At 49.1% G+C, this 21,814-nt stretch overlaps 1 protein-coding gene across 1 annotated transcript; it reads right to left on the bottom strand.

Annotated features, from left to right (window-relative positions):
- Positions 1-3,151: 3,151 nt before the first annotated feature.
- On the bottom strand, positions 3,152-21,810 carry CASC4 (cancer susceptibility 4; the record flags this gene model as incomplete). The annotated part of the gene is made up of 10 exons (XM_029958762.1): positions 3,152-4,383; positions 8,759-8,926; positions 11,651-11,824; positions 12,945-13,043; positions 13,392-13,472; positions 13,698-13,842; positions 14,714-14,804; positions 15,871-15,973; positions 16,954-17,008; positions 21,592-21,810. Coding segments are annotated over 10 exons (1,206 nt in total), but the record flags the coding sequence as incomplete, so codon positions are not given.
- Positions 21,811-21,814: the final 4 nt, after the last annotated feature.

The raw sequence follows: 21,814 nt of genomic DNA, 5'->3' as shown, positions 1-21,814 counted from the left end.
GTGGAAGGTGTCCCTGCCCATGGCAGGGGGTGGGACTGGATGGGCTTTGAGGTCCCTTCCCACCCAAACTATTCCATGATTCCATGATTCTCGCTGGTATTCCAGCTCCTTTCTTGCAGGTAACACCGTGAACCCCGAGCACAGGAGCTCAGTGAAGTTTATTTTGCCAAAGTGAAAACAACTGTGACAGGACTGTAGAAACAAACCAATTCTTGTTTGGGTTTATATTTTACTATTGCCCATTTCCAGTGTTGTTTCTTTTGCTTATCTGAAGGGAATCAATTCCTGGATGGGTGACCAAAGCCATCCATGCATGTGAGTTAAATGAAAAGCAGCTCCCAGGCTGTGCTGCTCCTCCATCCCCGACGTCTGGGAGCCAATCTGGCTGTCCAGGAGCAGCTCCAGACTCACTGTTCTCACTGCTGACACTCCAGCTGACAGCAGCAGGGATTCGTCTGCTCCCAGATCCCCACAAGAAACACATGGGAATGAACCTTGTGTTTGATCTGGCACAGTCAGCACTGAGAGGGGCACGAGACCTTCCTCCAGGGATGGAACTGCACGGCCAAGCCCTGTTTTGGGAAGTTAAACTGTAGATTATCCATACCAGTAATCCCAGTGTGGCTACTTGGGGTTTGCTATAGGTTGAGGAATTGGCGTATTATGGTTTCCATGTTGGCATGAAGAAGTTCAGGCATAAATATGATTACTGTGTTTCTGGCAGGCCTGAAAATTCCACTGCACTCTCATAAATAGGGAGAGATGCCCCCAGTTGGTTTTGTGGGTTTGTTTTCCTCTTTTATTTAAACGACAGGAATCTGGTCTCCTCAGTCCTGGAGCCAGCTGGAACAGCAGGACACTGTGCTCCTTCTCCATATAAAGTGCCCAATCTCTCATTTTCTAGTTCATCTCAGCAAGATTTTTGATCCTATTAAATATTTTGGTCAGTCTCCTCAAGGAAGGGTCTCAGGTTACTTTAACTGGAAGTTCCATACTTGGGTCCCATGTTACTGAAAGCTCCTTGGAATAGGGATTGCAGCAGACAGATTTATGGCAGGCTGAAATTGCCCTTTAATAGGGATAAAGGAGAAAGGTGTCAGATAGAGAATTTCTTTGGAGACTTGTGTGAACAGTGAAATGGGTCCTGATGAAAATTTGGGATATCAGTGCCCTTGTTTTAAGTAAACTAGTACTGATCAATGCAGCTCTTCCCCAGGGTGCAAACTGTAAACAGGGGGAGTAAACAGATTTACAGAGAAGAAAACCTTTTGTCTTTTCTGTAGGTTCTTTTGCAAAACACTCGAACTCTTCTGTCCTGCAGGCTCTGGGTTTCCCACTGTTGCTGGGTTTGCCTACATGAAAATGTAGAAGAACATTTAATAAAATCCACAAACCATTTATCTCATGTCTGTTTGCATCTTGTCACTTTGAACTGGCTCTTTGCAGCCATTAAAACGCTGAAAAATGTGGAGTTTGTTTCATCCAGAACTGGGGTTTCCCCTTTGGTGACATCCTGCCCATCAGTTTGGTTTTCCTGATGTTTAATCTAAAATGGGTTCATTGATGAGTCTTGGCTTTTGTGGGGGCCATGTGACTTTGGGAAAGCTTCAGCAGAGTCTGTTTGCCACAAACCTCCAAAACTGGGCAGCTGGGACTGGCTGGAATAACTGGAGTTGTTTCTCTGGCTGTTGGGTGCAGGTGCCTGTGTTTCTCACAGTGGCTGAACTCGCCCCTCAGCCTTGGCAGCTGGATCTCAGCTCTCTGCTCATTGTTAGAAATCCACGTGGATCCAAAGGGCTTTCTCAGTGGAGCCTCAGCCCCAGGACTGGACGCACTGTGGAGCTCCCTGGGGGTGTTGGGTGAAGATCTGGGCTGGGCTGAGGTGGGAAGGGCTGTGTTGGATCCTCCTGCGAGCCCCAGAATGTGGGAGCAGGGTTGATTCCAGGCTCGCTGGGGCTGAGGGAAGCAGCTGCTGAGATCTGTCAGCGTTGTGTGTGCTGCCATTGCCATGGAAACAGGAACTGGCTCCGCACAAACCGCACAGGGATGTCAGAATTGCATTTTCAAAACAAACCCGAGCTGGTTTGTCATTTCTGCTCCTCAGAGCCCGAGTGGTGCCACACAGCCCGGGGCAGGGGTGGGCCTGTGAATCCACAGGGACTCGTGTTTTCAATTCATGTTTGGAAAAGTGAGCTGGTGTTTGATTAGCAAAGTGCATTTATTGTATTCAGTGCATCACATGCTCTTCCAGACACCTGAGGCCATCCCAGAGTTCTCCTCCCTTTGCCCACCTTCCTCCAAAGAAGGGATCCTGGATGAGAACTCCAGGTGTCAGCCAGTTGGCAAAGTGTCCTGTTCTTAAAAAGGCTCATGAAACACACAACTGAAAATTTGTGAGTTTGTATCATGAGCCACTTTATATTTTTTACTCATGAAAATGAAGGGAGATCCATTTTGGGGCTCCTTTGTTTGCCCTGGGGGACACTGGCTTTGGGAACAGTGCCTGAGAGCCAGAGCAGCTCCCCAGGTCAGCATTGCTACAGCAGGAAACAGGATTACACTGGTGGGACTTGGTGCTTCCCAGGGTATTGTACAAAGAACAAATCACACATGAAGTTCAGAGAATCCTGGAATGACTTGGGTTGGAAGGGACTTTAAAGCTTATCCAGTGCCACCCCCTGCCATGGGCAGGGACACCTCCCACCAGCCCAGGTGGCTCCAAGGCCCGTCCAACCTGGCCTTGGACACTTCCAGGGATCCAGGGGCAGCCACAGCTTCTCTGGGCAGCCTGTGCCAGGGCCTGCCCACCCTCCCAGGGAAGGATTCTGAGCTGTTTTCATGGATCTGTCAGAGCAGCTGGGCAGTGTCACACCCACTTGGGATGTGCCTTAGCCTTGGTACTGAGCGAGGACAGCAGGGCAGGGAAAAGCAGCTAAAGCTGTGAGTGCAGAATGGTTTCATCTCTACATTTAAGTAGCTCTTTAATTTATTGGTCTTCCCAAGCTGTACCACGTGATGCTGCACTACAGAGAACACTGGCTGGTACTGAACCAGAACACAGCACTGAGCTGGACCTTCGCTTTTTGAATGCAGCAGCTTTTCTTGCCATTGACACCTGAAGCAGTAATAAATTGTCTTAAAACCCCGCCGATAATTGTATGAGCGTTGAACTTTATTTAAGAGGTTCACTGAGCTGGCAATGAGCAAACCTGACCCGTTACTTCAGCCCAGCACCTGAGCACAGGGATGAGTTCAGTCACCCTCATCAGGACCTACAGCCTGTGTCCCCAGAAGCCCTTGGAGGAGCAGGCAGGACAATCCCCTTTATTCCCACACTGCAGAGTCATGGAATCATCTCCATAAATTCTGATGGTACTTAAACACAGAACACAGAAAAGGGTCTGACTTACAGATCTGATGGAGAAAACCAGACTGTGGGACGTGGCAGGTGTTCACAGTTGTGTAGCAAGGATCAAACTGGAAATGGGCTGCAGTGGCTGGACCTGGGCTGGACAACCTGGGACAGCACACCAGCAGCAAACCCAGGAGGGGCTGGTCCTTCTGTCGAGGGCAGACAGACGTGTCTCACTCACACCCTTGCTGTCTTTAACACAAAGATTTCCTACAAGCTGTGAATTATTTATAATTATTTATACCAATTTATATCAATTTATATCTTTTAAATCAAGCTATTAGTTGCACAACCTTTTGGGGATGAACCAAATTACTGAAGTCCTACTATAGATTTGCAGCTCTAGCTATGAGATGTGGTCACTGTACAGGAGCTCAGTGGTGCCGAGGGCTGCCCCAGCCTGGGTCACAGTGAGGAGGGAGCAGCTATTGAACCGTTCAGTTCTCATTCCCAGCTCGTGGCTCACCTGCTGGACAAACCCAGCACTCGGGAGAAGCAGTTCTGCCCACACAGGTGGGACTGTAGAAAAGGAGTCCTTGGCTGTACATGGCTTCCACAGCAGCTTTGTTACATCAGGTACAAACTGTACAAGTCCTCCAGGTTCCAAAGTGTTGTAAATGGCAGAAACAGTTCAGCCTGTGTTTATAGACTGGGCTTAAGTGTAAAGATTATTTCAGATAAGGACCAGGCTGAGTAACCGGCTCCATGTGACAATGCTGGTTTAATACAACCTGCAGCAGTACAAGTATGTACATATGTACAGTGGCTCCTCTTCACCTGCTGGCTGAGCACACTCGGCACTTTATTCTCAGCTTCCTTGGAAGTAGGATACACTGGAGTAGAACTGGTTCAGTTTTGCAGCACCTCAAGTCCTTGGGTTGGGCTCTCTGTGCCCCGGGCCTACAGGACCCCGTCGCTGAAGCGGGACTTGTAGTCCCCCAGGTCGTTCTGCAGGTCTCGCTCCTCATCATCTGCAATAAAATCACAGTTCAGTTCCAGCTCAGGCACAGGATCAGAGCTGATGTGAACACTGACCGAGCACCCCGGTGCAGTTCCCCAGGACATGGGCCACGGGCCCAGCAGGGACCAGCCCGGAGGAGCAGCATGTGGTGCCAGCTCTCAGGGTGGCAGCTCCGGCTGCAGTGCCATCCACCAGCTCTGGCTGCAGTGCCACCCACCAGCTCTGGCTGCAGTGCCACCCACCAGCTCTGGCTGCAGTGCCACCCACCAGCTCTGGCTGGCCAGTGCCACCAGCTCCAGCTGCAGTGCCACCCACCAGCTCCGGCTGCAGTGCCACCAGCTCTGGCTGCAGTGCCACCCACCAGCTCTGGCTGCAGTGCCACTGGCCCCACAGGCTGGCTGCCCCCAGGGCCTGCACCACTTCCACTGCTGGCTTTGAGACTCCTGCTATCAACACGGCAAACCCTCCCACTGAAACCCAACTCCCGTGGAAAGTCCCATTCCCAGGTTTCACCCATTCCAGAGTTCACTCAGTAAGGCTTCACAGAACCTCTGGGACTAGCACCCCTTCCAGACCAAGGGAATAGTTTTCCCACCTACTTCCCAGCTGGCACCTTCCACACAGACGTGGCATGACACATTTCTCCCTGATGGGATGTTTCCTGATGCTGGAATTGACTTTGCTGTCTGTGTTTTTCCAAACTGCTGTCTTGTATCTCAGACTCCTGGGTAAAATTTGGAGAGGCTTTGGAAAACCTTTCCCAGCCTTTTATCCACAGAAATCCCTGTTCTCTCTCAGCACACTGGGCCAGGGAACACAGGCAGGGGCTCGGCGGGCAGGGGCTCTCTCAGCCCCCAGCTGCCTTTGGTTCCTCTTCCCAAGGGAGTCCCAGCTCTGCCCTGATGGGCAGACGTGGATGTTTCACCTTCCCTTCCAGCCCCAGACACTGTCTGTCTGTCTCCACATCTCTCCTCTGTCCTGCTTCTTGACTTTGCTGCTTGGGGTTTGGCCTTTGAACCTCCTGAGAAATGGTAAAATAACCCCCCCAGAGTTGTGCCCCCTCAATGTAACCACTGACTGCAGCACATGCAGAAAATCCACAGAGAAAATGCACATTCAGTATTATTTTATGTGATATTTTAAAATATTCCACATTCTACCTGCCACAATCCAGCTGTCCCATGTGGCTCCCTGGGCTCCTTCCCTCAAAGAGTGAAAACCCCACAAAACTTCCATTTGTTCCAATTAATGAGCTTCTCCTGCATCTCAAAGCTGTTCCCTCATATTCAGGAGATGGTTGTTCACAGGAATGGAAAGCACAGTGTGAGCTCACCCATCTCTCACCAGCTGCCTGGAGCTCTCCACACACCACAACCCCTCGCCCCTGGGCCAGGCAGGGACCCGCTGGGCACCTGCTCCAGCAGCAAAGGGCTGGAGTTTACCTGCATGGCACATGAGAAACTGCCACACAGCACCTGGACATCCTGGAGTTCTCCCCCTCCACCCCCCGGGCACCACAAACCCTTCCTGCAGCAGAAGCCCCGCCTTCAAACACGCCCTGGCCTTCAGAGGGCAGGGACACCAGGCTGGGGCTGCCCCTCCCCAGCACATCTCCCACAGGGCAGGATTTTCCCTGGATAATTTCAATCTAAGCCCACACATTCCTAGTGGCAACAGAAACCATGTGGAATCCAGTGGCTTTGTGGCACGTGCTGCAGGCTTTGTTCAGCCTGATGCAATCCTGGGTGATGTTTTCCTGACAGCTTTTAGACAGAAATTCTTATTTTTTCCCATCCCTAAACAACTGTAACTACCCTCCCTCCAATGCCACCAGTTCTCCCCTCTCCTGCCCTGCAGAGAAATCAGTGTAATGCCTGAAGCAGATACTTTTCCTGGAATGCTGCCCCTGGAAGCACCACTGGCTGCATTCAAATCACAGCTCAAGCCAACTCAACAAGTTATTAGGGAACAACAGAACAAAGGGCTTGGGAACTGCAGTTGGAGGTAGTAACACACTCTGCTCACACCATCCCTCAGTAAAAGGCTCCCAGAAGTCACCCTTTAACCTTCACTGACTCTCATTAACCCAGTCTGTCTATACAGAGACACAGAGGGGTTCACCAGGAAAAGGATTTTCCCCAAGTCCAAATTCCAAGCCACCAGACAGGGACCCCACACAGATGGGAGATGGTTTTATGGAGTCATTGTCAGTCAGAGCATTGCTTTTTCAAACACCCCTCACACTGCAAGCTACACAAGCACAATCTGGTTTTTAACAACCTGGCACCACTTGTCACTGCCTCACACCCACCCTTTCCTAAGTGGCACATGGGAATGCTGTCCATGCCACTGGGAACTGCTCACAGCACACCTGGCACTGACTCCTGAAGCCACACTCCCTGGGAAGGCCCCCCAGCCAGGTACTGGTGCTGATGGAGCAGCAGCAGCTCCGAGGGCCAGGGCCAGGGCACTGCATCTCCACAAGGGCAGCCACCTCCAGCCACCTGCCAGGAGAGGGGAGCCACGAGGGGGTCGGGCTCTGATTCCAGGGAACAAGGGACAAATGGGGAAACGGCCTCAAGTGGTGCCAGGGGAGGTTCAGGTTGGATACTGGGAACAATTCCTTCAAGGAAAGGGCTGTCCAGCCCTGGCACAGATGCCCAGGGCAGGCGTGGAGTCTCCATCCCTGGAGGGATTTAACAGATGTGTGGATGTGACACTTGGGAACAGGGGTTAGTGGTGGCCTTGGCAGCTCTGGGGGAGCTTGGACTCAATGGCCCCAGAGGGCTTTTCCAAGCTCAGTGCCTCCGTGGTTCCACGACCTCCCCCCACCCTCCCGGTGGGCAGCACAGCCGGGCTGTGGGCAGGCACAAGTGCCAGGCTGAGCGAGGCAGAGGGCACAGCCCAGCACACCTCTGCAGCAGTTCCATGGCCTTGGTCAGAACTGCCAGAGCTGCATCCTGAAGCCCAGGAAAGGAAGCACTGCAGTGAGGAGCTGGCCATGGCCCACTGCTGACTGAGGGCAACGGGACTAAAGCAGGAACCCCCCGGGCCCTGGTGGGGTGTGCAGGGCACAGGGACACCCGGGACACCCCCACTCCCCGCTCAGGACACACCAGAGCCGTGAGGAACACGGCTCCCACTGCCCCAGCACCCACAGAAACACCGGGAATCACAGAACCACGGCGTGGTTTGGGTGGGAAGGGACCTTAAGGCCCACCTCATTCCACCCTCTGCTATGGGCAGGGACACCTTCCACTAGACCAAGTTGCTCCAAGCCCATCCAACCTAAATCCTGCTGTGCCTTCCTGCAGCTGCCAGCTGGGATGAGCAGATGACAGCCCAAGGATCCCACTCTGGAGGGACAGGGGTGAGCACAGAAACCCACTGTGAATTCTGAGCACAAGGGTCACAGAAAAGGCCTCAGTTGGAGCAGAGGGTTTCAGTTCATCAATCAGTTAATTAATCGCTCAGGGTTCTGATCCATCCTTTTCTTTCCCTTGTTCATGAGTTTCACACTCCCAGCCCAGCCCAGCCCAGCCTGCTGACACTGCACTTAGTACATGCCCACACAATCAGCTGCTTTTTAACAGCTTTGCCCATTAATTATGCTTAGATACCAATTAAATATGCGTCTGAAAAACCTCCAGCTAAAAACTTACATTATGAGGGTCAAAATCAAGGGGCTGATTTACCATCTCCTGTTTTTTTCCCCTCTTTATTTTACACTTTCATTTAACTGGAAATACTCTCTATGTACACAAACATTCTCCTCCTACAGACATGCAGGCCTGTCCCAGATGTCCCCACACAGCTGGATGGAGAATGGCAGACAAGGCAGGCACACGGCAGACAGCGGCAGGCACAGGCAGGGACAGGCAAGCGAGGGAGGGGATGCAGGAGCCACATGCAGGAGGGGTGGCCATGCACACACAGGGGCATTAGGCAGCACTGGCTCAGGAGCTCGGAGGCTGGTTAGCAAGAACACCACAAGCCTGTTGAATCTGTGTATAATGCACAGGAGTGACACCTGGAATCGCTGCCTGAGGCCCCACTGCACAACAGCTCCAGGCAGGTGTGACCAGAGCAGCACCCAAAACACCACATTCCTCTGTTGGACAATTTGGGAATGTCAATGCCCATGGGCCACCCAGCCAGGGGCCAGAGCTGGGGGTTTGGGTAAAACCATGGCTGGAATTTAGTGCCTTGCTTTTCCTAGCAGGAACTATACCCAACTGCAGTGAGGTGTCAACACCCTCTCCCTGAAGACTGGTGCTCTGTCTGAGCAATTTGTGATCAGCTAAACCAGTGAGGCTTTACACAAATTCAACAAGTAACTCAGCGTGGATTTATCACAATGGGATGGAGATAAGGCCCAAGCTCACCTTGGACGTCTTCTTCTCCACCATCACCATCCTCTTCCTCATTGTAAGCCAGCTCAGCCTGTTTGTCTGCCTCATACTCACCCACGTTCCCATCATCCCCATTATAATCTGCCAGTTTAGAACCCTGCTGGGGGTCCACAGGGGATTCATTCTCATCAAAGAACCGGCCTGTGGAGTAGGAAAGGAGTGAGTCAGCAGCAGAGAGGAAAGAAACAGGGAGATTCTACACCAGAGCAGGTCATGGGTGGAGGCAGTTGGGGTCTGGGGTAGTTCCAGCTGGAGAGAGAGGAGGGAGAAGGGAGAGGGCTTGGACAGGGGGAGAACAAGGCTTATGGAGCACCCCCGTGTGGAAAGGACACGCTCTGTCACCCAGCACTTGGACCTCCTGGAATCTGACTGTCCCAAGCTCCTCTCTCCGTGGAGAAGGGCTGCAGTGAGCCCCCAACCAACCACCTTGCATTGCCTATGGACACTGACAGGTTTTCTCAAAACTCTGAAGAGCATCGCTCCGTGGAAGGTTTAGTATCCATTTTTCCTGAGGCCTGGCATTTTCCACACGCTGCAGGGATCCACTGCTGATGTGGTGCCTGGCAATGCCTGCAGGGTGTGCCCAGCTGGCACAGGGGAACCCAGCAGAGCCCTGCCCTGCAGGCTGACCTCGGCTTGGAACCACCTCATTCATTTGGCTTTACACTCTGCTCTCCTGCTGAGCTTTAACGGGGTTCAAAATGTCCCAAACCCAGTATTTTCACCTCCCAACAAAAAATTAGGAATAGTTCCAGATCCTGAAACAATGCACAAGAAAAACGGGAATTAGCCGGGACTATGGAATGAGCAGACAGGCAGCCAGGCATCCAGGGAGAGACCACTGGTGTGATGTCCAGTTCAGAGCTGGTGTTTAATGGGATGCAGGGAGAGCTGTTCCAGCCCAGCCCAGTGCAGTCTGCCTGAAGGGAGCAGCTCTGAGTCTGTAGAGGCCACAGGTCTGGAGGATTGGGTATAAATGAAAACAATGGCTTAAAGTGTGATACAACCCTTACAGACTGGGCACCAAGGCTGCTGGGGCAGGTGGTGAGAGATCTGCAGTGGGAGTAATTAACAGAGAAGTAAACGGGAGGATGATTTCAACCTCAGGACTAAAAGGGGACAGATATGAAAATGAAATTATTTCCCAAAACAATGAAAACTTTTCTGTGTGGCACTATATAAAGATCAAGACAGAAGCAGTACTATGGTTCCTCTCTGGATGGGGAGAAAAGCAGCAGAATCACACCCAGTGCAGCTCATATGGACAGAAACAGCAGTTTCAGGTATTTTCACAGAACAAGCAAGAAGAAACCATCATCTATTCAGAAATCCCATGTTCCATACATTATTCATTCCCTGTTCATGTCTAATTGACTGATCCTGGCTATTACTGTTGGTATTTTTGACACTGCATTATATGCAAAACCCAGACAGGAGGATTTGCACATGTCAAACCTAAACCGAGCCATGAAACACAAGGGAATGTACCCAACTTCCAGCAAAACCAGGCTGTGGATGTGCCAGAGGTACTGTGACACACAAGCACTGAACGAACTGAAGCTGACCGAAGGAAAAATCAAAATGATGAGGAGATCCCAGGAAATGCAGCAGGTCCACACAGGCTGTGAGCTGAGCTCAGTGAGCCCCTGGTGTGCAGGACCCCCCATAAGCCCAACCCACCCCATCCCACCCCTGCCATGGGCAGAGACATTTTCCACCAGCCCAGGTTGCTCCAAGCCCCATCTGACCTGGCCTTGGACACTTCCAGGGATCCAGGGGCAGCCACAGCTTCTCTGGGCAACCTGTGCCAGTGCCTCCCCACCCTCACAGGGAAGAATTTCTTCCCCAAATCCCATCTAACCCAAATATGAAGGAGCAAAGAGAACAGACTAACCGGTGACAAGTCCTGGCTCCCAGGTACCCCCTCCCAGCCTACAATGGAGACATTTCCTGCACAGCTCCTGCCTACACAACTAGACCACCCCATCATTTAAAACATGGCCAGGGAAAACACATAATCCATTAAAAACCCAACAACTTCAATAGGAAGGTCCCTCATTCCTGAAGCTTCTTCAGGAAGCTCCCTTGATAAACTAAGCAGCCTTGAAGACCTCAGGGTGCAGAGGGGAAGCCAAGACTGCCCAGGTTCTATGCCAACCTAATACACCTATCCCTGTTGCATCACAGAGACCCACGAGTCATGTTAGAACAACCACAGTCTTCCCAAAAGATCTGTTTCTTCACAAAAATCTTATTTGCATAAAAAAACCCCAAGAGGAGATGTTTCAGCAGTAAGTTTTCCCTCCCAAACACCCCTTCCCCACCCAAGCACCAAACAGTCAGAACTGGGTCTTCAAAAATAGTATCACCCACAACACCCACACCTGTGTGCACCTGCCTGGAGGCTCCTGCCTTGAGCAGATATGGAAGGGAAAGTTCTGGAAACACATTCTGTCCAACACCCATTGCCCCCACAACAAAGATCCCTGGTGTAAGGGCTGAATTCTTACAATACTGTCCAAAACACAGTATTTAAGTCAAGTAATACGGTGAGTAACTCAATATCAAAGTACTGTATTGTATTGTGTATCAAAGTCCTGCCTTAATCTATTTAATTGCGCAGTCATTTCCAAAAGCATTCTAAATTCCAATAAGGAAATAATTCTTTTAAATAACTGAATATACATGTGAAAAATAACACATTAAAGCATATCTTTTACCTAGGAACACATTACAATCCTTCCCAGACTCCCTCTCCAAAGCCACCCTCTGCAGTGGTCCCTGTTTCCCAGACAGGCACTACCACAGACAGAAAACGAAGGGACTCATTTAATTTACTGAAGTGTGTGATATTGGCCAACTTACTTTGCTTAATCTTCTGCAAGTCGCTAACTCGGCTCTTTGGGAGTTTTATCTGGTCTGTCTCAATTTTGTGCTCTTTCTGGGTTTCCACCTTTTCTTCAAAACTCAGGTGCTGGAGGGAATTTGGAGGGATCTGCTTCGCGAGGTCGGCGTTCCCATCACTGTCGCTGGGCAAACCTGCAGTGAGGAGGTGTCAGTGTCTGCAGGTCTTACATGGCTCCACAGAAGGCAGAGGACAACTGGGCACATTTTAATTCCTAATCAATCCCACCTCATCACCTCCCCAGCTGACTTTCTGCACGTGCTTCAGCTCTCGAGGAAGCTCAGAACAACACATTCATGTATTTCCTTTATCCTCCTGCTGATTCTGCTTTTCAAGTCTACCAAGCATCATTTATTGTTTAGAGGTCTGATCTGAGGACAAGGGTGTGGTAGGGCACAGAAGTTATGCTAAAAACAATAACCAGAATCACAGGACTCCACAGCCGAGGAGCCAAGAAAACCCTGATTTCCCTGACATTCCCATCAAACTCCTGTCCATAAACTCCAAGTTCAACAAAGCAAGCTTTTCACTTGCTGCATCTTATGTTTTCTCATCAATAAAAGTGAAAATGAAGGACCACCTTTAAAGGAAACAAGCTGTTTAAAAGATTTGGCATTTGGAAACAACAATCTTTAACTGTGTATGCAGCCTTTGAGCTCCCTCATTTTGGAATTCTGCTCACATATCCACTGCAAAAGGAAAGAAATAAAGAAAAACTTCTGTTGTCTTTTTCCAAAAGAACCAATAACGGGCAGAACAAAAACTTGGAGCTGTTTTGTCATCTTGACAACTTTATATTTAATTTATTAATATTAAAGTTATATCGCTGCAGGAGTTCCAGTTCTCATGCCCTAAACCTCCCTCACATCATTCTCAAGTGAGCTGTTCCCAGGGACAGGAGGACTCTGAGCAAGAGACAGGAACATTGGTTTATCTCTGACTGTGGCCACCAAGAGATCAGCAACCAACCCCTGAGGGTGCAGCCCTAATTAGTACCCCTGGGAGGAACACTAATTTCAATTACTCTGTCCACTGGAGGACTCTCCAAGCACTTATCTTTGAAACTTCCAACTCGGGTTTGGCTGAAATCAGCCAACAGGCCCAGGAATTCCGGGTGTGGAGATCATACACCAAGCAGCCCGAGTGCCTCAGCCAGCCAGGTAAGAACACAACTTTGCATCCTGCAGGAATTTATCTTTGGTTTTCCTCTGGTAACCAAACTATTGCCTTGTCACCTGCTAACAGGAATTGTACCTGGTGCCAGGTTCGGAGCATGGGGCTGCTCAGTTGGAAGATTCACAACAGGTGGATGACCTTCACCTTTAGGAGCTGAAATAAGTGTCTTCTTTAAAGCTAAAACAAAACACAGGGACAAAAGCATTAACAGCAAACAAACAAGACACTACTTACCTGGTCTAACTCTAACAACCCCGTAAAGTCTTTGGTTTCCTTGTTTTCTTGGTTTTAAACCAGAGATGAAAATATAAAAATATTTCAGGAGGGGGATTATCTGAAACATTCAGTTTTGAGCATTCCAACCTCTAAAGCACAGCAGAAATGATCTGATTTTACATTGCACTTGAATTTTATTACCACAGAGATTTCAAAGCCCTGCATTCACTGTGAACCACATGGTGTTCACACACAATATATACGTCACCAAGACCCCAAACATGAAAGAATTAGAGTATTTCTCCTCACCAGTGGGAGTATCTTCAGCTTTTGCTGGGTCATTATCTTCTATTTCAGGCATGCCTGCATCTCCTCCTGCTTTGATTTTCTCTGCAAGACAAGAACAGGATATTCTGCCTTACTAACCTTTCAGTCTGAACAGTGAATTTCCCCCTTGTGGGAGGCTCTAACTTAGTAAAATCACTGCAGCTAATGAAGTTATCTGAGCCAAACAATTCCTTATTCTGCTTCAGAGAAATGCATAGTTCTGGAGGATGGTAAAGGATGCAACACAACTGGGCCATTCTCCATCAGAAATGCCAAAAAAGGAAATACCTTTGTCATTTACAACATGCTCTGAAGGCTCCTCATTCTTCTCTGTGTCTTTACCTTCCCCCTCTGCAACAGTCTCAGGTACTGCCTGGCCATCATTGCTGGGACTGACTTCAGTGTCTTTACTGGACTGAATTTTTTGTGTGGCCTGTTAGAACAAATTCATAAGGAGCCAATATTAAGCACATGCCTGGAAATTAAAAAACAAATGCCCCCGAATTCAAGATTACTCTGGGTAAGCAAAATCGCATTTATGACCTCACTGATAGGCAAAGCAAAGAGCAGAGTCCTCTCTGTACAAACCTGGTTCCTGGGGTATGGACACACAACTGAACAGACAATGCACAGAACAGCACAGTTGCAGGACATTTCTATTGCCAGATCAGCTGCTAAGGACAACACAAACAGCTTAAGGCATGGCTGGCCTCAAGCCTCAGGTCAGATCCCTGAAGGAATTCTAGACTGTAAGAAAAGATCTGTTGGAAATCTGCTCTCAGTCTGCCTTATTATTTATGTTTGTAGACAGACAAAGGAAGACAACAAAATTTTAAGCAAAGTGGGTTATTTCATCAGTTTGCAGGAAAGAGGCCCAAATTCTACTGGCAGCTTCATGTAATCCCAGCCTTGACACCATTCCAACCCTGTTATTTCCATCACATTAGCACCTCGAGGCCTCAGCAGAGCTCAGGTTCCCTCTGCAATAACCTGGGCAAGGCTGTGGGAACACAGATCCCACCCTGGAGAGCTGAGCAGCAACATCCACGTTCCAGGAAGAACTGAAATCCTCAGCAATGCTGGATGGAGGAAGGCTGGAGCAAAGCAAAGAATCTGTTCTCATCTTCCAGCTCAGTCCACTGGCTGAGCAAACAGGCAGATTTCCTTCATTAGCACCCATTCAGGGCTGCTCAGGGGGATGTTTAACACAGCATTAGGAGAGAACTGTCCCAGGCCTCCACATTCCTGAGGCAAACAGCAGACTTTGGGCTCTTCTCACTCAACACAAAATTCCCTGGCATTACCTTTTGTTCCCGTGCAACCTGGTCCATTAATTTCTTGATGTTCTCTTCATGCTGCAGCCTCATTTCCTTGATCTGCTGCCCACACTGCAGGCTTGAGGAGAAACACACCGTTAGATATATTTCACTTGTTGTATCTGCTCTCCCACAAACCAAATAAGGGGGAAAATATGAAGTGGCACAAAAAGCCAAACCTGAGATATAACTAGAATAGTCTGTCCAAAAAGCCTGGTCCTGGCATGTGTATGGAGTGGGAATGGACTGAATACAGAAAGAAAGCAGAACTGGAAAAAATAGGGACAGAGCAGAAAAAACAGTAAAATAAACAGAATGGCCTTGAATATATTTCCTCCAAAAGCTGGAATGCAACCAAAAAGTCAAGCTCCACAGTTAATCTGTCAGCAAATATTAATTCTACTGGGAAAGCAACGTGTCTTTCCTGGCTGTCAACAGAGAAGGTACACAACTACCACTATCAGTTACTGCTCCCAACTCAAATAACACAATCTGAATACACAGCCACGTGTCCCAACTTCCCTAACAAGCCACAGACATCAGCCTGAGCAGCAGAATTCCCATCTCCCACAAACCCTCAACAGCACAGAAAGAGCATTTTGTGTTTGTGAAAGCTTCCAACACTTTCTCAAGTGTTAAACCTCCCTCACTCCTCAAAGCTGCAGGAGTATATTCTTCCTGTTTCTCCATCACCAATTTAAAAGACTGAGGTCAACTTAAAAATTTAAGTTTAAAATTTTAAGCAAGGCTGCTTTCAGCTTCAGTTAAAACAAATGAAATTACACTGTTAGAAAGGCAGCAATTAACAACACTAGTGACACAGTTTAATGGACACAGTGTCCATTAAACTCTGCCACGTGTTTGTTAACTAAATCTCCATGTCATAAAAAATGCATTGACTTAAAAATGATGAATAATTCCAGAGTAAGTCAAGATTCCCCTTAACTCCTATCTCACTTTGAGGGAGGAGTAGGACACCACCAAGAAACAGAACTTGAAAGTCAAACAGCTACTACTGTGCATTGCCAAGTGAGCACACTCAAGCTGGAGGATTAGCAGACACAGGATTAATTGGCACTTTTTAGTAAATACAGACCCCCATCACACGCACAAACTTGCAGTTCCCAGCACTCCTGAGGACACACCTGTCATATTCCAGCCTCCTTGTAAGGTAGGTGTTGTTCTTCTTGTACTCGTGCAGCTGATCCTCCTGGCGGATGAACTCCTGCCGTAGCTCCGCCAGTTGTTCTAGGCCAGAAAGGGAACACCAATGGGAACTGAGAAATACAGCCACAACTTTCAGTATTGCTAAATAAGTAAAAAACTGCTTGAGTTTTATGTTAGTTCATCTAGATATAAAGATTCTTACACTAATTTGAAGAAGATGCCACTTCAGTCATGTAAAGACAAGTGCCAGATGGCAGCACGAATTAGAGAAGTTCTTCTGATGCTATGGCAAACCCCCTAAATTTTTACTTCCCTTAGCATTGTGTAAGGCTTCTGAATGCAATTTCACCATCTGTCAGGAAATGCAATTTCCTGAAAGATTCTGTGACTCTGAGTAACACAAAAGCACTACCAGGTTACTTCAGGCACGATGCTCAAACATTGTCTGTAGTGACTGTACAAAAGGAGGCACCTTCCCGCTATCCATAAAATCAACACGTATTTCCTGTCTCCACAACTGCTCTGGAAGTTCTCCCTGCTCCTCAGGCTACAAGTAATTAAGCTTTCTGCTGTTTTAAGTTGCAGTTGCACAGATACAGGCAGAAACCACATGTGTTGTTGTGTACAGGCATGTTCATGTCTGGGCACTTGCTGCTCCAGCTCCCTCTGCAATACTCCAGACACAGTAAGATCACAGGCATTATAATCATGTCTGTACAGAACAGCCTTAAGAGATGTTTTCTGGAGCTTTTCTAACCCAGCATAACCATCACAGTGTTTCTGATCAAACTATACTAAACTGTGTATTTGGCCATGAAAACAATTCTACAGCCTTGGAGGTCAGCAGTGCCAGAGCACACGTTCCTTCTGCAGACAGCCACGTCCACAAGAGCCAACCCTGCACTTACCCACACCAGGTAACCAACAAATACAATGGGATTGCACATTATGGGATGTTCCAGCACAACCTGATCCTTCCTTTAAACTGCATTCTGCAGCACCTGGGCAGTTAAAGTGCACAGCTCCAGCCTGCCAAGTGAGTTTGGCCGTGAATCCCTCACCCTTTAGCCGATGTATGTCCGCCATCTGATACGAGATGTTGTTCTGCAGCTTCACCTGGAAGGAAGAAAAGGCTGGATAAATACAGGTAACAGGGGGTTGGTGAGGGTTTGGGCTGCAAACACTCAGGTGTGTCTGTTTGCTTTGTAAAGCCAGTTATGGAAAGGATTACGGGAATGAAAAAGTTCTGGGAAATCCAAGTCCTGTGTATTTAGTGACATCACCAAACTAACACTGTGTTCAGGCTTTGCTAACAAGGGCTTAAATTTAATTCCAGAACACATTTCTATCAAAAAAGTAGATTGTCAGGACTAAAATAAACACGCTGCATCCTGATACTGCAGGAAGGACAGTGAATGGCCAATGTCAAAGCACAGGTGGGTAAAACTAAACCCGCAGCATCAACAGCAAAACCAATTGTTACCTAAGGTATATCATATAACAGAATTGTTGTATTTAAATAAATCTCTTATGTGTTGCTACTTAATATTCCTAACACAAATTTTATTTTAAGAGGGAATCTGACACCAGTAAAATTCCACAACAGCTTTTAATTTGGTATTTTCAGTAAGGAAAAGAATACCAGTTACAGTAAGTAAGAAATGCATGTACACAAAGTCTTGAAGTAAAGACGCTTTTTCCTGTTGTTACATAAAGACAAAACCCAGGAGGAATGAAGAGGAAGATGCATGAACTGACTATGCTGAGAAAGGGTGGAAAATCCCCACCTGCTGTGAAGCACTCCAGAGGTTATTCCTCTTGCAGTTCCATGATGATAGAAAGGGTAACTCTAGGAAGGTGCTGAGTGGGGCTGTCACTCGTGGGGGACAAGGTCAGCATCACCTCTGGGGACAGCAGTGCCAGCACAGCCACTGGGCTGGCACACCCACACACACCCCCACACAGGGGCTGTTTCAGTTCCCCCCAGTGTCTGAGTCAGTCATCTCCACTTCCTGCCAAAACAAACCCCAAACACACCTGCCCTGGAGGGCTTCCTGCCCCCACCTCTGCCTTCCCTTTGTCAAATCATTCATTCATTTCAAGCTCTTTCCCGTTGTGTTCTGTTGTCACCAGAGGCCCCCGGACTGGGCTGATCCCTTTGTCCCCTGTGGAGTGATCAGGCACTCGTGCCCTGGGACTGCAGGAACTGCTGCGGTGGCGCTTTGTGCAGCTCCCAGTGTACACGGAACACCAGCCGGCAGCTCCCGGCACACAGCACAGCTTCCTTGGGATGCAGCACAGCTTCCTTGGGATGCAGCACAGCTACCTTGGGATGCACAGGGCTCCAACAGAGCCTCTGGGCCAGCCTGCAGGATCCTGGCTCATCCCTGGCAGCAGGACACATGGGGGGCTGCAGGCCCTGTCCCGTGCCCAGAACAAAAGCCAAGAGTTCTGGAGTGTGGAGGGACACAACCACAGCTCCCACCTATGAGGGGCACAGAGCTGCTTCACAAGGCTTTTCCCAAAAAACGAAAGCAAGTGGAATTGAAAAATTAGGGACAGAGCAGAAAGAACAGAAATAAACAGAAATAAACAGAATGGCCTTGAACATATTTCCTTCAAACCCCAGAATGTAACTGAAAAGTCCAGCTCCACAGTTAATCTGTCAGCATTTATTAATTCCACTAGAAATGTGATCTTTGGGTAACCTGAGCCCCCTGATCACACTGCTCTGGAACAGGGAGAAAATACCCCACCCCAAAGGACCCTCAAGGAGCCTCCTGGCATGTCAGAGCCATGTTTGCCACATGCTCTGCCCACCGAGGCATTCAAGGCCCTCTACTTACAGGATGCCCAAAGCAACACCCCATCCAGGGACAGCCTGGCTTGGACTTGCAGAGCTTCACTTCAAAAGCACAGGTAGCCCTGTGGTGGGGATTTCACAGGGAAAGAGGAGACACAAGTCATCACCAAGCCTTTCCATGCCCCGGGTGCCCACCATGCCAGTTCCCCCTCCCACAGACCCAGGACAGGGGGAAGGTGCACACAGTGATTTGTTGAGCGCTAATGAAAAAGTATCTTTCCCTATTTTGCAAAACCACTGACAATAATCACCACAATTTTCTGTTTTCCACTCTAATGCAGCTGTTTCTCAGAACAGCTTAAGAATTAAAAAATTCTTTTTAAACACAAGACACCAAGGTCATGGTCCCACATTTGCTCCTAAGAGCAAACATATCCCAGCTCATTCCACACCCCGGGGAGAGAGGGGAGAGCCAAGAGTTTGCGCTTGACTCCAGAGATCCTTGAGCCAGGGGACTCCAGAGATCCCTGAGCCAAGGGGAAGCTGCTGCAGAAACTGGAGTTGCCTCAGCACTGGGAAAGGCACTTGATTTATGTGACCACAAGGCAAAGAACCTCAGCTAAGGACAAAGGAGCACAAAGCAGAACTGACACTGAGAACTGCCAGAGCAACACCTTTCAAACCCGTTTTCCATGAAATAAGCCTGGATTTGTTGTGATCACTTGATACCCTGGGAATTACCAGTTCTGGGGTTTTATTTGAGCTCCTGCATTTCATAAATGGACTATGATCACTGGTAAAAAGCAGTTTAGTCAAACAGACTTGCCAAGTTCTGTTTCGAGACAAAAAAAATTATTCAAGTCTTTTTTGGTTGGACACTTTATATCTGCTCCCATTTTTGGTGACAGATCTTTATTCTCTAAAACAAAGCTTTATTCTCTCAGAGAAGTACAGTCACTTAAAAGGGGTTTTTTTTAGAGAAAGGTTAGAATTGTTGCCCCTGAGAAAAGACGGTGGCTCACATGGGAGGAAAAAGGCCAGTGACTGCTTTTTGATAAAATCCTACTATTCTGGCCTTTTAGGGTACAACAAACATTTTAAACACAAGAGAGGGAATGGTCAAAGTCCATGAGCTCACAGGGCCTTAATTGGCAGCCTCTGGAACAAAGAAGGAAGACACAGGGTACACGCTGCAGGCGATGAACAGTGAATTTAACCTCTGGGGTCCCCCTGGCACGTTCCTCCTGCTGCCCTCCCTGTGCAATGTCCCAGTCCCAGAGCACCCAAACCCCAGGCAGATTTATGGGGAACACCCAGTGCTCAGCAGGCAGGTGCAGCCCAACAGACCCTGTTTGTCTCCTGTGCATCCAGGGGCCCTGGCTCCCAGGAGACCATCCTACACCCCCAACAGCACCTGCACCTTCTGTCCCGGTGTCCTACAGTAACACATCACAGAGTTCCACAAAAACACACATGTCTTGTACCCCTTGTCACAGAGCCCAGAAACTGGAGCACAGAATCACTGAGACTGGAAAAGCCCTCCCAGCCCATGGATCCCCCCTGTGCCCCATCCCCACCCTGTCCCCCAGCCCAGAGCACTGAGTGCCACGGCCAGGCCTTCCTGGGACACCTCCAGGGCTGGGCACTCCAAACCTCCCTGGGCAGCCCCTGCCAAGGCCTGACCGCCCTTTCCAGGAAGAAACACTTCCTGAATTCTTCCTGATAGCTTACCTGAACCCCACCAGGGCAGTTCTACCCTGCAGGCAGTTACACTAACACACCAAACAAGCTGATTGCCCCTCTGCAGACAGAAGGGAAGTGTCTTGGCTAAAACCCAACTGCTTTAGAATCACTGAATCATTGAGGTTGGAAAACACCTTTAAGATCATGGAGTCCCTTCCATACCTAATTGGGCTTTTTAGTCCAATCTAAGTGGGAAAAAAAATAAATTTGCTGAACACACAAAGGGCTTAATTTTAATGGTTCTGTAGGAAACTTTAATACAAACTTAATCATTTTGAGGGAGTCTAACTCTGGAATGGGGCATGCAAGTATTCATGACAATTTTTCTGACAATTAAATGCATTTTTTATGCGGCTCATCCTCTGTGTGATACAAAGGGCCAAAAAACCAAACCCAGCCAGCAATAACCCCGAGAGTGTGGCATTTCCACAAATCCCACTGTGAGAACAGTGTTCAAGGAGCGGAGTGATGACCTGCATGCAAATACTCCCCGCACTCACCCTCAGCAGGAGAACTTGTGTGCTGAGCCCTGGGAAGCTCTCGAGATGGTTATGAAAGAGGAACAGTGAAAGTCGAGGCACTCACTCATCCTCCACAACAAAGAGATCCCCAGGCCACCCCCACTGAAAGGACCAGCTGAGTTTTGTATGAGCTTGGCTGCTCTAAGCCAAGCAAAATGACACGATATGTCAGCAGCAGGATTTTTTTCCCCAAGCACACGCTGGCAGCATAAAAATCAGAGTGTGCTGTGCCAGGCATTCCGAGAGGCAAGCTCAGGGTGCCACCGAAGAGCACACGGGTTTCATTTCCCTTGAAACTGCAGCTTTACGGCTCTGTCTGGGTTTTCTTGCCTGATCACAAAAGATCAAATAACCTCAGCAGAGACAGAAAACTCAAAAAACAACAAACAAATTTAAAGCAGCCTTATGGAAAAGGGCGAGCTCGGGGGGTGTTCATTGTTCGCGCACACACCGGACGTTTCCAGCCGGCTTTAGGGGTGTTTTCAGAAACCGGAGCGCACTGCAGTTGTCCCACAGCACCAGCCCAGCGCCTCGGGGCCCTGTTTCACCCTGGAGGAGCAGAGGCTGCGGGGACACCTTGGGCGGGGGAGGACCGACAGAGCGGCCCCAGGGCAGCGGGGACCCCCCCTTACCTTGCCGTCCTCGCAGCGCTTCACCTGGCCGTCCCTGGCCTGCAGCTGGCTGCTCAGGTGGCTGTAGTCCGCCTCCTTCTGCTCCAGCTGCTTCCTGTGCGAGTCCACCTTGCCCAGCAGGTCGGAGTTGCGGCGCTCCAGGCGGCCCCGCGCCACCTCCGTGCGCTGGGCCTGGCTCTGCAGCTCGGCCAGCTCCTCCCGCAGCAGGGCCTGGCGGGACGCC

This window comes from Manacus vitellinus, unplaced genomic scaffold, assembly GCF_001715985.3.
Source record: "Manacus vitellinus isolate BGI_N305 unplaced genomic scaffold, ASM171598v3 scaffold_16_pilon, whole genome shotgun sequence".
NCBI lineage: Eukaryota > Metazoa > Chordata > Aves > Passeriformes > Pipridae > Manacus > Manacus vitellinus.
The sequence above is the reverse complement of the archived record's forward strand: the minus strand, read 5'-3'. Positions and strand labels throughout refer to the sequence as shown.